Below are 14,592 nucleotides of genomic sequence, written 5' to 3'. Positions count from 1 at the left end.
ATAACGCAAAACTCGTAATCTAGCCGAAAGTGTAACTTGTATGCTGTAACATTTTTGCACTGTAACCCTGAGTGACTAGACTTTCCAGATTGCATTTGTTTTAAAATTTTATGTTTTTAATAAAATATCTTTGACTGGTGGTGGGGTGGGTTGGGCCCTTGGGAAAGATTTGCTTAACTCATTTGTGGATACTTAGATACTTTGCTGCGCTTACACTGCTGGCTACTTTAGTGAGATCCTTTGTGATCCTCCCTTCTCTTTTCTCACGTTTCCCTGTTGTATAACTTATTCTAGAGCAAAGCTGTGTGGGTGTATGGAGAAATATCTTATACAGGATCCAATGGCAAACCGCAATAAAAACGCAGAGCGTAGGGCCAGGCAGGGATCAGAAACAGTACACCAAGGGCCCTCCTATGAGATCCAGCAGGAAACCTCTTTAATTGACCCTCATCCTATTGTCAAACAAATATCTACACTGTTTTTGCCCAAAATAGAAAATCTCCAAAAGGGGGTAGACACCCTGGCGGAGGAGGTGAAACAATTTTCCACGAGAGTTACAGAGGCGGAGACTAGGATCTCTGACCTTGAGGACACACAGGTGGCTCACACTAGTAAAATAGAAACCCTAGAAAAACACTCATTGGTGCTACAGCAAAAACGTGATGACCTCGAGAATCGCTCGAGGCGCAATAATGTTCGCTTACTGGGGCTCCCCGAGTCGATTAAATCAGCAGAAATTCTAAAATTTGTGGAGACTGTTCTCCCGACCCTGTTAAATATCCCATCTGAAAACCTGGTGGGGAGTGTTGAAAGGGCACACAGGGTAGGCCCAGAAAGGCCTGCCATGGATCGCAATGCCCAAGCCCGTCCAATTATGATAACATTTTTCCATTTCCAGTCTAAACTGACAATCTTGAGGGCGTATAGACAGGTGGAAAACTTGACCTATCAAGACTCCAGGCTCCTGCTGTTCCAGGACTACTCAGTGGACCTGATGAAAGGGCGCAGGGAGTTCTCTGCTATATGCTCGAGACTGCACCGTGAGGGTACACAGGCCTACTTACTTTACCCTGCTAAGTTAAAAATTTCAACCCCAAGAGGTCCAAAGTTTTTTGACTCGCCAGAAACAGCACAGGCATATCTGGATGTTGAATTTGGGGGTAGGAGCCCAGGCAGAGCAAGAGGTGGAGAGGGATGAGGTATTTAGGCAAAAATGCTACACTTATGCGATATTTTCTGTAATGTTTTGAAATGGCCACAATGGTCAGAGACAGAGTAAAGTTGCCTAAAGTTCAGGTAGCTACACTCAGGTTGGGCAAGTTCAAGTTATGTATAAGTTTGCTGTTGGGGTTCCTAAACTTGTTTGTACTATATTGTCCGAAACTAATGACTAATCTCCCTGGTTTGCCCCCTTGTACAATGCTCATTCTATCAATCCCTATCCACCTTCTGGGACCCTGTTGCTTGGGGAGAACCCCTTTAGAGGGAACTTGCTCACTAAGGGCTATGGGGAGGGAAACAATGTTAGACAGACTGCTTAAACAGGTTATATATATGTCCTCAGAGTTTAATGATGAAAAAATGTTAATCCCTTCATGGCAGGCCAGGGACATCCAGGATGTGTGGTTTCCCCCGACCAAGAACTGCTGTGTTACTACTGGGTTGTTGACCTGCTCCTTGATGTCTCCTTGTAGCTCACAGATATCTGAAGGGCAATGGAGAAATGGAGCCAACCGGGAGGTATGTGACAGCGTGAAGTTTTGCTATCCTCTTTCCTTGGACCCCATCCCACCCCCCGCCCCACCCCATCTTCCCTTTTTTTTTTTTCTCCCTCCTCTCTCTCGCCCTCTCACTCTCTTTTTTGCAAGGCATCCTACCTAGTACTATAATTTAATATATATACATGGAATGTAGGGGGTATCCACTCCTCTATTAAGAGAAAGACAATACTTACACAATTGAGAAAAAGGAGAGCTGACATCGCGTTCTTGCAAGAGACACACCTGACAGACACCGAACATGCTAAGTTAGAAAGGGACTGGGTGGGAAGAGTAGATTTTGCCTCATACAAAAGCGCTAGTCGAGGAGTGGCAATTTTATTTGGGAAGAAGCTAGATCTCACAGACACGACAGTGACTAAAGACTCTGAAGGGCGGTACATTGTTGTTCAGACCACAATAGCCAATAAAAAATATGTTCTCTGTAATATCTATGCCCCTAACCAGAAGGACAGGACATTCTGGGAAAACTTGATAGGAGTGCTGACCCCCTTTCTGGGCTCTACTCTTATCATAGGAGGGGACTTTAACCTGGCCCCCAATCCAAGATGTGATAGACTTAGGGATGCCGCCAGGGTCGCCACTGGGTTGCAGGTTAAGCATGAGGGTAAATTTGAATCAGAAATCTTTCAGGCTCTTGCATCCTCATTAGATGTGGTGGATATCTGGCGCAAGCTGAACCCAGATGGTAGTGATTACACTTGTGTTTCTCGGGCTTTGCCCACGATGTCACGTATTGATATGTTTCTAATCTCCAATTCCCTGATCCCACGAATCATAGATTCTAATATAGGGGAGGTGATGGTTTCTGACCATGCCCCTGTGGGGCTCTTTCTTGATGCTCTGGATCCACCAAGAGATCAGAGGACCCTTAGGTTCCCGCAATATTTAACTTCTTCACAGGAGTTTCAGCAATATATGGTCAAGAGTTGGGATGATTACCACTCTACCAATGCACAACATTTGACAACGCCGGAACTTTTCTGGCAAACAGCAAAGGTAGTGCTGGCGGGGAACATTTTGGCTTTCCTCTCCCGGAAAAAAAAACTCCACGCGGAGAGACTGGAGAAGCTTAGAAAGGATCTGGCAGATTCCTATCCGGCATATCGCAATGCAACCACAAGACTGCATCACCAAAAATACATTGCTATCAAAAAGGAATACGACGCTCTACTAGCCTACTATTCCTCTCAGACTCTCTTAAGAAACAGAGGCAAATACTATAAATATGGAGATAAATCCGGAAAGCTCCTAGCCTCTCTGGTCAATCTTAGAACCTCAAAGCGCTTTATACCTGCCCTTAGAGACAGTGACAGAGTGGTCAAGGAACCTAAGCGAATAGCGGAGGCGTTTGCCTCCTACTACTCTCGACTCTACACTAGCGACCAAAACTGCGCTGACCAGACACTGAGAGACTTTTGGGGCTCTATAAATCTACCACAGATTACAGAAGAACAGCTGGACAAATTAAATGTGCCTATATCTAGAGAGGAAGTGGACAAGACGATTTCATCTTTGGCCCTAGGCAAGGCAGCAGGCCCTGATGGGCTGCCCACTGAGTTTTATAGACTGTTAAAACCGCAGGTTGTCCCTGTGCTAACAGAGTTGTTCACGAAGTACTTCTCAGCGGCAGCCAAACCTTCCAGCTTGTTTTCAGCGGCATATATTACACTTATCCCTAAAGCAGGGAAGGATACCCTTCTCCCTGAATCTTATAGGGCGATATCGCTGCTTAACGCGGACTATAAGATTCTCACGAAACTTTTAGTGGAGCGCTTGAAATTCATCCTACCAGACTTGATCCACAAAGATCAAACTGGCTTCATGTATGCGAGGTCCTCTGTGATTAATATCCGCCGAGTACTACAGCTGACCCAGCACTTTTGGAGTGCAAAATGGGGGGGATCAGACACATCACTTCCGGAGGCCTTTCTGCTGTCCTTGGACGCAGAAAAGGCCTTCGATAGAGTCGAGTGGAATCACTTGTTTCACACTATGACCAGGTTCAACATTTCGGGTCCCTTTCTATCATTCCTTAAAAATCTATACTCCTCCCCCATAGCTAGTATCTGTGTGAACAACACTTTCTCTACTAATGTGACCCTGAGGCGGGGCACTAGACAAGGCTGCCCCCTATCGCTGCTACTATTTAATATGGCGCTGGAACCACTGGCGGCAAAGCTGCGCCAAGTTTTCCCAGGTATCGACGTGGCAGGGGATCCTCAACAGCTCGCTCTCTACGCAGACGACATGATGTTGTTCGTGAAAGATCCGAAATTGCATATCCTACCGATCTTACGAACGCTTCAAGACTTTGGCTCCTTCTCGGGGTACAAGGTAAATATGCAAAAATCAGAGATCCTGTGGTTGCATAAGGGCAAAGGAACTATACATGATTATCCGTTCGTAACAGCCTCCCAGAAATTAACTTATCTCGGAATCCACATTCCGGTCAATCCTAATAAACTATATTCTATGAACTTAACCCCACTATGCGTCGGATTGAGCAGCTTGATGAAGAGCTGGAAGTCCCTTCCCTTATCGCTCGCGGGCAGGATTAGCTTGGTGAAGATGGTGATTCTCCCTCGCCTCCTATATCCACTACTTATGCTGCCATTACTATTAACTAATGCAGATGTAAAGCTACTAAATGCGGCAACTAGACTGTTTGTCTGGAGGGGGGGTAAACCGTCAATATCTGCGGAGAAGCTGTCTATGCCCTACCTGAAAGGGGGCTTTCCTTGCCGGACTTCAGGCTATACAACTGGGCGGCTCTGATTTGACTGGTATTGGACTGGCAACTGAGCTCGCAACACTTCTATACGCCCAGCCTGGAAAGTGCTACCCTGGGGGGAATCTCCCTAGCATACTTACCTCACATGACGAGGACTGGTGCGGCTAAACTAGTGGGCCTGAACTTGCTCTACCGAGACCCATTAAGGTCGTGGCACCAAGCACATACATTTTTGAAAAAGTCCTGCCTCAGCTCTATCTTTCTTCCCTTTTATAATAACCCAGATTTCCCGGCGGGAATGGATACAGCTCCCTTTGTCCACTGGGATAAAAAGGGATTACAATCAGTGGGGGCGCTGGTGGAACCTCTGACTCGTTCAGTGAAATCCTTTTCCATGCTGCAAAGGGAGTTTAATCTCCCGAAAACCCACTTCTATGCTTACCTGCAGGCTCGTCACTATGTGAACACATTGATTAGAGATAACCCAGATTTCTGGGAGCGCTCCCCCTTTCAACTCACGCAGTCCCTCTTCAAGATGGGCAAATTTTCCCTATCAGAAATATATCAAACCCTCATACATGATAGACAGATGAAAATACAGTCATCGGCTCTGATGGGGTGGGAGAAGGAGGGGATACAAGGGATTACAGTGGATGAGGCCCGTGGGGCGCTGGAGAAAGTGAGGAGGGCTACTCTTTCTGCAGGTCTCAGGGAAACCCAAACTAAATTTTTGCATAGAGCATATTTGACCCCCAGCAGACTGGCCAAGTGGGTACCCGACTGCCCTAACAAATGCTCTAAATGCTCTACAGAGGCCCCTGGTCTGTTGCACTACATATGGGAATGCCCAATGATAAGACAATTTTGGTACCAAATACAATACTGGATTAATAAAAAAATTAAGATCCCAATCTCCCTCAATCCCACGGATGTCCTGTTCCTGAACTGGGACGCCCAACATAAGCATTATGACTTGGAACTGACTTTGACTATCTTACTTGTGCGAAAGAGCATTCTAAATCACTGGACAAAGACGACCAGACCTACCATAGCTTACTTCCGTAACATGTTGAGAACACAATTATTTGTAGAACAGGTAGACACTAGGGTAGATGTCGGTAACAGACTTAACCTGTTCCTACGGAAATGGCGAAGACTGATTCTGACATTTGAGTTGCAGATTCAGAGACAGATCTTACTACCGTTTCAGCATACTGTGATTTTCTTGGGGTGAGTGGGCCCATATAATTTCCCCACGTGGGAACTAAACATTAAACTGGGGGGGAGAGAGGTGAGAGAGAGCACCCCTCCCCTTTTTTTTTTTTTCTCCCCTTCCCCATTCTCTTCTTCGCTTCACGCTGATCATTATGAGGAGAATTACAGGGTGATTCTAAAGAGAGCTCAGACTTGGGTTGGTAGGGGGGGAGGTGGGGGTTCTGTTAAGTTAAAGTTTTAAGGGTAGGGAGGGCGGGAGGGCGGGTTTCCTTGACAATAAAAAAAAAAAAAAACTATGAGAGATTAATGCTGGTGAGGGATGCTGTTATCCTTGTTATGGGGAAAAAAAAAAAAGAATGCACCGAAAGTATTGATGAGATGAAAGTGTAATATGTGCCCGTACTCCCAACTGCGTTTGGGTTTGAATTTTTTTTTATCATCGGATGTAACTATTGTTTTCCACTGGTGTTACTCTCAATAAAAAGAATTTAAAAAAAAAAATATATCTTTGACTGGAAGCGGTTCCTGAATTATTCGCTAAGGCTTTACCCGATAGCCTATAAGTTCAGGTCTGCATTTTAAGTGGAGCTTAGGAATAGCTCCCACAAAGTGTGAGTAGTATTTCAAGTATCGATCTTATATAAGTGGGTGTCTAACAATATTACACTATTGTTATACTTTTCTTTCCTTGGAGATTCGGGAGTTTGTGAAAGAGACGCAGACACAGATACATCTGATCCTGACAGCTTTATACTCAGGACTGCCTTTACACCTGAGCTGATGATAGCTCAGGCATATGTAAGTAGCCATTTGAACACACCATTTTTAACTATTACACAATTTATACAATATTACACTATTTTGTGTTTCTTTTCTTTTTTTCCTTTTGAGGTATTGAGGACCATCTACTCGATATCCTTTTATATCACATTTATTCATATGTTATAGTGTAATAACTGTCTGCCCAGCACTGATCTCTTATTAAACAACCATTTTTCTTTCAATAAAATAAAAAAAAAATTTTTGTATATTTTTATATAAATTTCATATTTTTGGAAGATAATTTTCATACTTAATTCCAAAAAAAATATGTGTATGGAATGTCTCAATTATTAACTGTTTATGAATCTTATTATACAAGTCTTTAACATTTTGCACTAACTTTGATTTCCATAATCTAAGAACATTTACTTCTAAAATTGATTTTGAATTTTTAAAAGTGTTGATAACCTTTTGATGTTACTGTACATTTCCACTGATTTTTTTTTTCCAAAAGAATCTACATTTACATATACAAAATAAAAGCCTGAGCTTTTAAGAGTCCCCATGGGCCCAGGGGTTTTTGAAAGCAAATATTACTACATAGTGGCTTCCTTGAAGCATATTATTGACTGTCATTGTAAAGGGGATCAAAAATTGCTGGTAATACTTGATTCCCACATTCCTGAAATTTGGAAAGGAGAGCCTCTGTGTTTGATCCATAAACCAAATAGACCCCAACAGACTCAAAAATATCCTGTACTCACATGCACTTTTCAAAACTGGGACAAGGTGAGAACAGCGCACACATGCATTTCATGGAATTAAAGGGGTTGTTGATATACCATTTTCCAGGTGGATAAATTATACTCAACTATATCACCTTCTCCTCAGTTTCCAGCACATTTGAACAGCAAATAGGATTGAGCTCTCATCCTATTGGCTGATTGGAACAGCCAATAGGATTGAGCTCTCATCCTATTGGCTGATGGGAACCTTTCAGCCAATAGGAATGCAAGGGACGCCATCTTGGATGACGTCACTTGCATTCAAGTTCCAGTTTACGGCCGCGACCATATTGAAGAGGAGCTCCACGCCGGATGTCTTCAGGATGGACCCGCTCCGTGCTGGATGGATGAAGATAGAAGAGGCCGCATGGATGAAGACTTCGCCGGTTGGATGAAAATGGAAGAGGCTGCCCGGATGAAGACTTTTTGCCGCCCGGGTGAAGACTTCTTGCCGGCTGGATGGATCCTTCAAGCGGAACTTAAAAAACTGTAAGTGGATCATCGGGGGTTAGTGTTAGGTTTATTTAAGGGTTTTGGGTGGGTTTTATTTTTAGAGTAGGGTCTGGGCAGGTAAAAGAGCTAAATGCCCTTTTAAGGGCAATGCCCATACAAATGCCCTTTTCAGGGCAATGGGGAGCTTAGGTTTTTTAGATGGGGTTTTTATTTGGGGGGTCCGTTGGTTGGGTGGTGGGTTTTGTATTTTTTTTTTACAGGTAAAAGAGCTGTTTTTAATAGTAGATTTAAATAATTTGAGTAGGGTTAGGGTTTTTTAATATGTAATATAGTTAATTGAATTGCTAGTTTAATGTAATTTTAGTATAATAGTTAGGGTAGGTTAATTAATAGTTTAGAATTAGTTTATTTTAATTCTACAGGTAAGTTTAAATTTATTTTAAGATAGGGATGTTGTAATTTTAATGTAAAGTTAGCGGGTTGTTAGGTTTAGGGGTTAATAGCTTAATTTAGTTTATGGCGATGTTTAGGGGTTAATAGGTTTAGTTAATGGTAGTGATGTGGGAGGCCAGAGGTTTAGGGGTTAATACGTTTATTTAGTGGCGGCGGTGTTGGGTGCGGCTGAATAGGGGTTAATAACATTATGTAGGTGGCGGCGATGTCCGGGCGGCAGATTAGAGGTGTTTAGACTCGGGGCTTATGTTAGGGTGTTAGGTGTAAATGTTACTTGTTTTCTACCATAGATATCAATGGGATATCTGGCAGCATCGAACATAAGCTTTCGCTGCTTTCAGACTCCCATTGATTCCTATGGCATCTGCGGCCTCCAGGGTGGCGGATTGAAAACCAGGTATGCTGGGCCGGAATAGCCATGAGCGTACCTGTTAACTATTTGATAACTTTGAAAAAGTGTCAAATAGTGCCGAATGTGTATTCGGAACATCTGTAATGATGTAAGCATCGATCTGTGTCGGATTGAGACCAGCGGATCCTATGTTCCGTCACAGATTTCAACTTTTGCCGGTCTGTAGGCTTTGATAACTAGGTCGGATCAAGCTCGCCACAATTATGCTGCGGAATTCCAGCGTATTTGTGGTTGACGGCTTGATAAATATCCCCAAGTGTGTTAGAGTGTGAATATCTATGTGCAAGTTTTTGTTTATGTGCTATTATACAATCCATTTGGCTTGTGCCTGAACTAAAGGTAGCAAGCTTAGCTGTATGTAGGTGAAGTTAATTTAAAATTCACAATACACTTATTTACCTGACAGAAAAGTAATGTTACTAAACTAGAAGAAAATACAAGGTAAATCATAGTGATAATATTTCAGTTAAATTTGCATTTCCTGCAAACTGAGAATTTATATCATCTGAGATTCACTATCACAGAGAGCTTCAGTAGCCACATTGTAAAGGAACTTTATACATCCAATCAGGATGCATACCCCAGGACATGTGCAGCACAGTCATTTTATTTACCTCCTCAGTTTAAGGAAGTTTACTATGAAATCTCATGAGATTTCAGTGAAATCCAATGAAATCACAGTTAAACACTGATTATGCAGATTGCAGGTTTTCCCTTCTGACAGAATCCAGCACTGCAGCTACATTGATAAGCTGCTGAATAGGAAGCACTCTACTGAGGGTGTCAAGAGGTGACATAACTGACCATCTGTACTGGACGGTAAACAGTTGCAAACAAAAGCTAGTTTGTATGACATACCTTAAAAATAATTAAAGTTATAAATTTCAAACTACCTAAGAGCTTCAAGTCTAAAGTCAACAGAATGCCAAGTTTTATGAAAATACATTCAGTCATGTTAGCTGTAGAACTGGCCACAAAACCTAATAATAAGTCAATGGAATTTTTCTGAAAAAAACGCACTCTTTTTCTAAATTAAATCATTTTAAAATGGCTTGATTATTTTAATTTTGGCAGTTTTGAAGTCACTATTAATAGCTACAAAACTTATGAAAACATTTTGAAAAGTCGAAACTGGCCTAATAAAGGTGTTAAAAAGTGTCTCAAAAATGGATAGTGATTGCTGAGAACTTTTCATCCCCTTAGTAAAAATCGGGCTCTTCGCGATGATCCGGAAATGCTATCTTGATCACAATTAATTGAAAAGTGGCCCTTTCCGACAGAAAAAGAGCTAAAAAGGCCTCAGGCGATTGCTATCAACCTCACATTTTTGTAGAAAATCACATTACACTCTTTGAGGCCTATCTATCAAGCTCCGAATGGAGCTTGAAGGGCCGTGTTTCTGGCGAGTCTTCAGACTCGCCAGAAACACAAGTTAGGGAGCAGCAGTCTAAAGACCGCTGCTCCATAACCCTGTCCACCTGCTCTGATGAGGCGGACAGGAATCGCCGGAATTCAACCCGATCGAGTACGATCGGGTTGATTGATACCTCCCTGCTGGCGGCCCATTGGCCATGAGTCTGCAGGGGGCGGCGTGCAATGTTGAATAAGGAGAGCGGATTGCTCTCCGCATTCAGCGAGGTCTTGCGGACCTAATCCGCACTGTTGGATCTAATAAATTGGCCTCTTTGGGGTTTTTTTTGTTTTTTGCCTGTTAGTCAGTGAAATATTTAGCTGGTGCTGGTACATGTTTTATTTTTATGAGAGAGAAAGAGAGAGAGAGAGAGAGAGAGAGAGAGAGAGAACAAACTTCAGAGAACAAACTCCAAGTAAACAGGGTCAGTATGTCAGGAAACTTTGGTTTAGATAAAAATTAAGTAATTTTTTTCCCTTCAATACATGAAAATATTGTTCATTGAAATAATCAGCATATTCAAAGATTCATCAATAGGTTGCTACCTAAACTCTAGCTAGACTATTGTATATCACATTATACAAATATATTATGTATGTATGGTTTTAAGTGTATGTTTATGTGTGGGCTAGTTACTGCACTTTGTTAATTCTAAGTGTGGGGATGTAAAGGGTTAAACAGGACACATTGATGAGAGCTATTAATAGATGGTTTTGAAGACTAGTATGCAGATTGTGCTAACATGATTATGTTATGCACATTTATAACCTCAAAGTTTGGGAGGGCAACAGTGTCAGGATTTATTTCTCTTTTTTGCTTACCAATATGTATAGCCAGTATTACCTAGCAGACACCCACTTAAATGTCCCTGTTTAAATGAGAGATATAGGTTGAAAAAACAATCAGTGTATGTATATCTGGAATTACTCCTCTTACAAGCATCAATTATTCTTAAAACTCACCTAACTGATTTGATTTAAGTAGGACACCTTACAGGTTTGGTCAAAATATGGTACTTAAAAACCCCTTTAATATGTTTGGGCATAGAGCACAGGTAACAGTTTTCTCTTGTTTGACTAAGGTCAGTGTGTATGTGAAATAAACAAAATATTGTCCACTTGGAGCCTTTAATATAAATAGTATACTTGATCAATCTAAAAATCTATTTAATTGTGCATTTTGCTTTAGAAATTGTTCATTGTTCCTTACACATCCCTCCTCATCTGCTGCACCCCTCTGCCAATCCCTTGGTTGACTTCCTCTAACCACCAGAACAAAAACACAAAATTCTGACTCTGACATTCAAGGTCCTCAATAACACTGCTCCCCCTATATCTCCAACCTCATCTCCAGATACTCTCCCTCCCATTCCCTTCACTTTGCTCATAGTTACGTGGATTTTGGCGATAACTGTGCAACACTCATGACCTCCTTCTCTCCTCCTCTCTTGTCACCTCCTCACATTCCTGTCTACAAGACTTCTCACTCCACAAGACTCTCCCCTAGTTTTCAAACTTTTAAGCGCTTCTTAAACACTCTACTGTTCAAGGATGCATAGAATATGCACTAACATTTTCTTATGATGTTTTGTAGATCACCTTCATGAGAGCTGATTTATAACAATGTATCTCTTGGCAGGACCCTCTATCCATTTGTCTCCCATAATTATTACTTTCATTTTAGACCAATGCTTATAGCGCTGTTGACTCTGTTAGCGCTCTACAAGTAACTGATAATAATAATAGTAATAATGTAATATGTGTTTCTTTTTCATTGCTGAAATATTGACACATTTTCCAATAAATTGAGGAGTTTACAGCTTTAAATTAAGCTAATTTTGGAAGATTGGAATACAAATTGGCTCTTACATTATTGGCAGTATAACAATTACTGTCTACCATGAGCAGACCAATGTTCTAAGTAGTAAGGTTGAAGCTTGTAAGAAAATTAAATTTTTAAGTAGTCATGTTGGTCTTGCTTCACTGCAATTGGATCAACTAAATATATTCATTTGAATAACAATCAGAATGTTAATGATCAAACTTACTAAATCCAGAAGTGAATTCTTCCAAGGTTAGGTAGCCATTGCCATCAGCATCCAACGTGTCGAAGACCTTTGTCAGCTCATCAAGACTAAGAGGCAGCTCACCATGAAGCCTCTAAAAGCAAAATATTAAAAGTAGGTTTAAGAATATAGAGACAAGGTTCTATAGAAAATTCAAGGCTCCAGTTCAATTATAGTTCAATTATTGTCAGTTGAAACCCATATTCTCCCTTACAATCGCATTTCTACAATGTACTTAATTTTCCTTCCATGTCTTCTTCTCCTACTCCCCCATCAATGGAATAATTTCTTATATCTCATTTATTACGAAACCTGCACATGTTCCAAACATCTAGCAAACCCATCCCTTGCTCACCTTCTAAGAACCCTGATCAATATCTGTCCTTAGTCCTGCTTTTGGCTTTCCCAGCATATCCTATCCTTGACACAATCAATTTCACCTTAATATCAATTTAAATTTTGATTTATTTTTTTAAATGAAAATTAAATACAATACTAGAAGTACAAATACTTTAAAGCTATATTTAACTTGAAGAGTCGTGGTGACCATAGACAAAAAAGGTCACTATAAAAAAATGAAGAATAATTTACTAATTCAGGGCTAGAATATAAATGGCTCGCTAATGTTACTTGCAAGCGATATCTGCTTTTTGCATGTGATGCTCATATTACAAGTTGAAAGTAAGCGTGATTGCGAGAGCTCAATCGCATTTTACGTTCATCAGGTTAAATAAAGGGTAGTGTGCTAAAAAATAGTTGCACTAAACACAACATAAATAAATTGAAAATAACAGTTACACTCATATAAATACTATCTGATAAAAATATTCATATAAATATGAATAGAAAAAAGTTATAGGAGTTAAAAGCTATACGGTATATGACAAGGTGTTTGACTTCAAAGGGCTATATTGTATATATACATACTTATGCTTGTCTAAATATGTGTACACGGGCCATTTTTTTGCAGTACAGCGGTCCCACCCCTTGCTCTCTCCCCCCTCTCTTTTGCTCTCTCTTCCCCCCTCTCTTTTGCTTTCTCTCCCCCCTCTCTTTTGCTTTCTCTCCCCCCTCTCATTTGCTCTCTCTCTCTCCCCTCTTTTGCTCTCTCTCTCCCCGCTTTTGCTCTCACTCTCCCCTCTTTGGCTCTCTCCCTCCTTTCTTTTGCTCTCTCTCCCCCTCTTTGGCTCTCTCCCCCCCCTCTTTGGCTCTCTCCCCCCCCCCCTCTTTGGCTCTCTCTCCCCCCTCTTTGGCTCTCTCCCCTCTTTTGCTCTCTCTCCTCTTTGGCTCTCTCTCTCCCTCCTCTTTGACTCTCCCCCCATTTGGCTCTCTCCCCCCCTTTGGCTCTCTCCTCCCCCTTTGGCTCTCTCCCCCCACCTTTGGCTCTCTCCCCCCCTCTTTGGCTCTCTCCCCTCCCCCTCTTTGGCTCTCTCTCCCCCCTCTTTGGCTCTCTCTCCCCCCTCTTTGGCTCTCTCCCCCTGTTTGGCTCTCTCCCCTCTTTTGCTCTCTCTCCTCTTTGACTCTCTCTCCTCTTTGGCTCTCTTTCCTCTTTGGCTCTCTCTCTCCCCCCCTCTTTGGCTCTCCCCCCCCCTTTGGCTCTCTCCCCCCCTTTTGCTCTCTCCCCCCCCCTCTCATTGGCTCTCCCCCCCCCCCTCTTTTGCTCTCTCTCTCCCCTCTTTGGCTCTCTCCCCCTCTTTTGTTCTCTCCCCCCTCTTTGGCTCTCTCCCCTCCTCTTTGGCTCTCTTCCCCCCCTCTTTGGCTCTCCCCCCCCCCCTTTGGCTCTCTCTCCCCCCTCTTTGGCTCTCTCCCCTCTTTTGCTCTCTCTCCTCTTTGGTTCTCTCTCCTCTTTGGCTCTTTTTCCTCTTTGGCTCCCCCCCCCCCTTTGGCTCTCTTCCCCCCCATTTGGCTCTCTCCCCCCCCCCCCTTTGGCTCTCTCCCCCCCCTCTTTGGCTCTCTCCCCCCCCCTCTTTGGCTCTCTCCCCCCTCTCTTTGGCTCTCCCCCCCCCCCTCTTTGGCTCTCCTCCCCCCTCTTTGGCTCTCTCTCCCCCCTCTTGGGGCTCTCTCTCCCCCCCTCTTTGGCTCTCTCCCCTCTTTGGCTCTCTCTCCTCTTTGGCTCTCTTTCCTCTTTGGCTCTCTCTCTCCCCCCTCTTTGGCTCCCCCCCTACCTCTTTGGCTCCCCCCCCCTTTGGCTCCCCCCCCCCCTTTGGCTCTCTCCCCCTCTCTCTTTGGCTCTCTTCCCCCCCTCTTTGGCTCTCCCCCCCCTCTTTGGCTCTCTCTCCCCCTCTTTGGCTCTCTCCCCTCTTTTGCTCTCTCTCCTCTTTGGTTCTCTCTCCTCTTTGGCTCTCTTTCCTCTTTGGCTCTCTCTCTCCCCCCTCTTTGGCTCTCCCCCCCTTTGGCTCTCCCCCCCCCCCTTTGGCTCTCTCCCCCCCTTTGGCTCTCTCCCCCCCTTTGGCTCTCTCTCCCCCTCTTTGGCTCTCTCCCCCCCTCTTTGGCTCTCCCCCCCCTCTTTGGCTCTCCCCCCCTT

General features: G+C 43.2%; 1 protein-coding gene across 1 annotated transcript in view; it reads right to left on the bottom strand.

Moving 5' to 3' along the window:
- Positions 1–14,592, bottom strand: part of CRACR2A (calcium release activated channel regulator 2A) — a 499,417-nt gene that overhangs the window by 293,267 nt on the left and 191,558 nt on the right. Inside the window, exon 4 of the mRNA XM_053718747.1 lies at positions 12,051–12,162. Within this exon, the coding sequence (XP_053574722.1) occupies positions 12,051–12,162 (112 nt within the window). The remainder of the gene's footprint in view (positions 1–12,050; positions 12,163–14,592) is intronic.

This window comes from Bombina bombina, chromosome 6, assembly GCF_027579735.1.
Source record: "Bombina bombina isolate aBomBom1 chromosome 6, aBomBom1.pri, whole genome shotgun sequence".
NCBI classification, from domain to species: Eukaryota; Metazoa; Chordata; class Amphibia; order Anura; family Bombinatoridae; genus Bombina; species Bombina bombina.
This window is presented reverse-complemented; position numbering and strand designations above follow the sequence as displayed.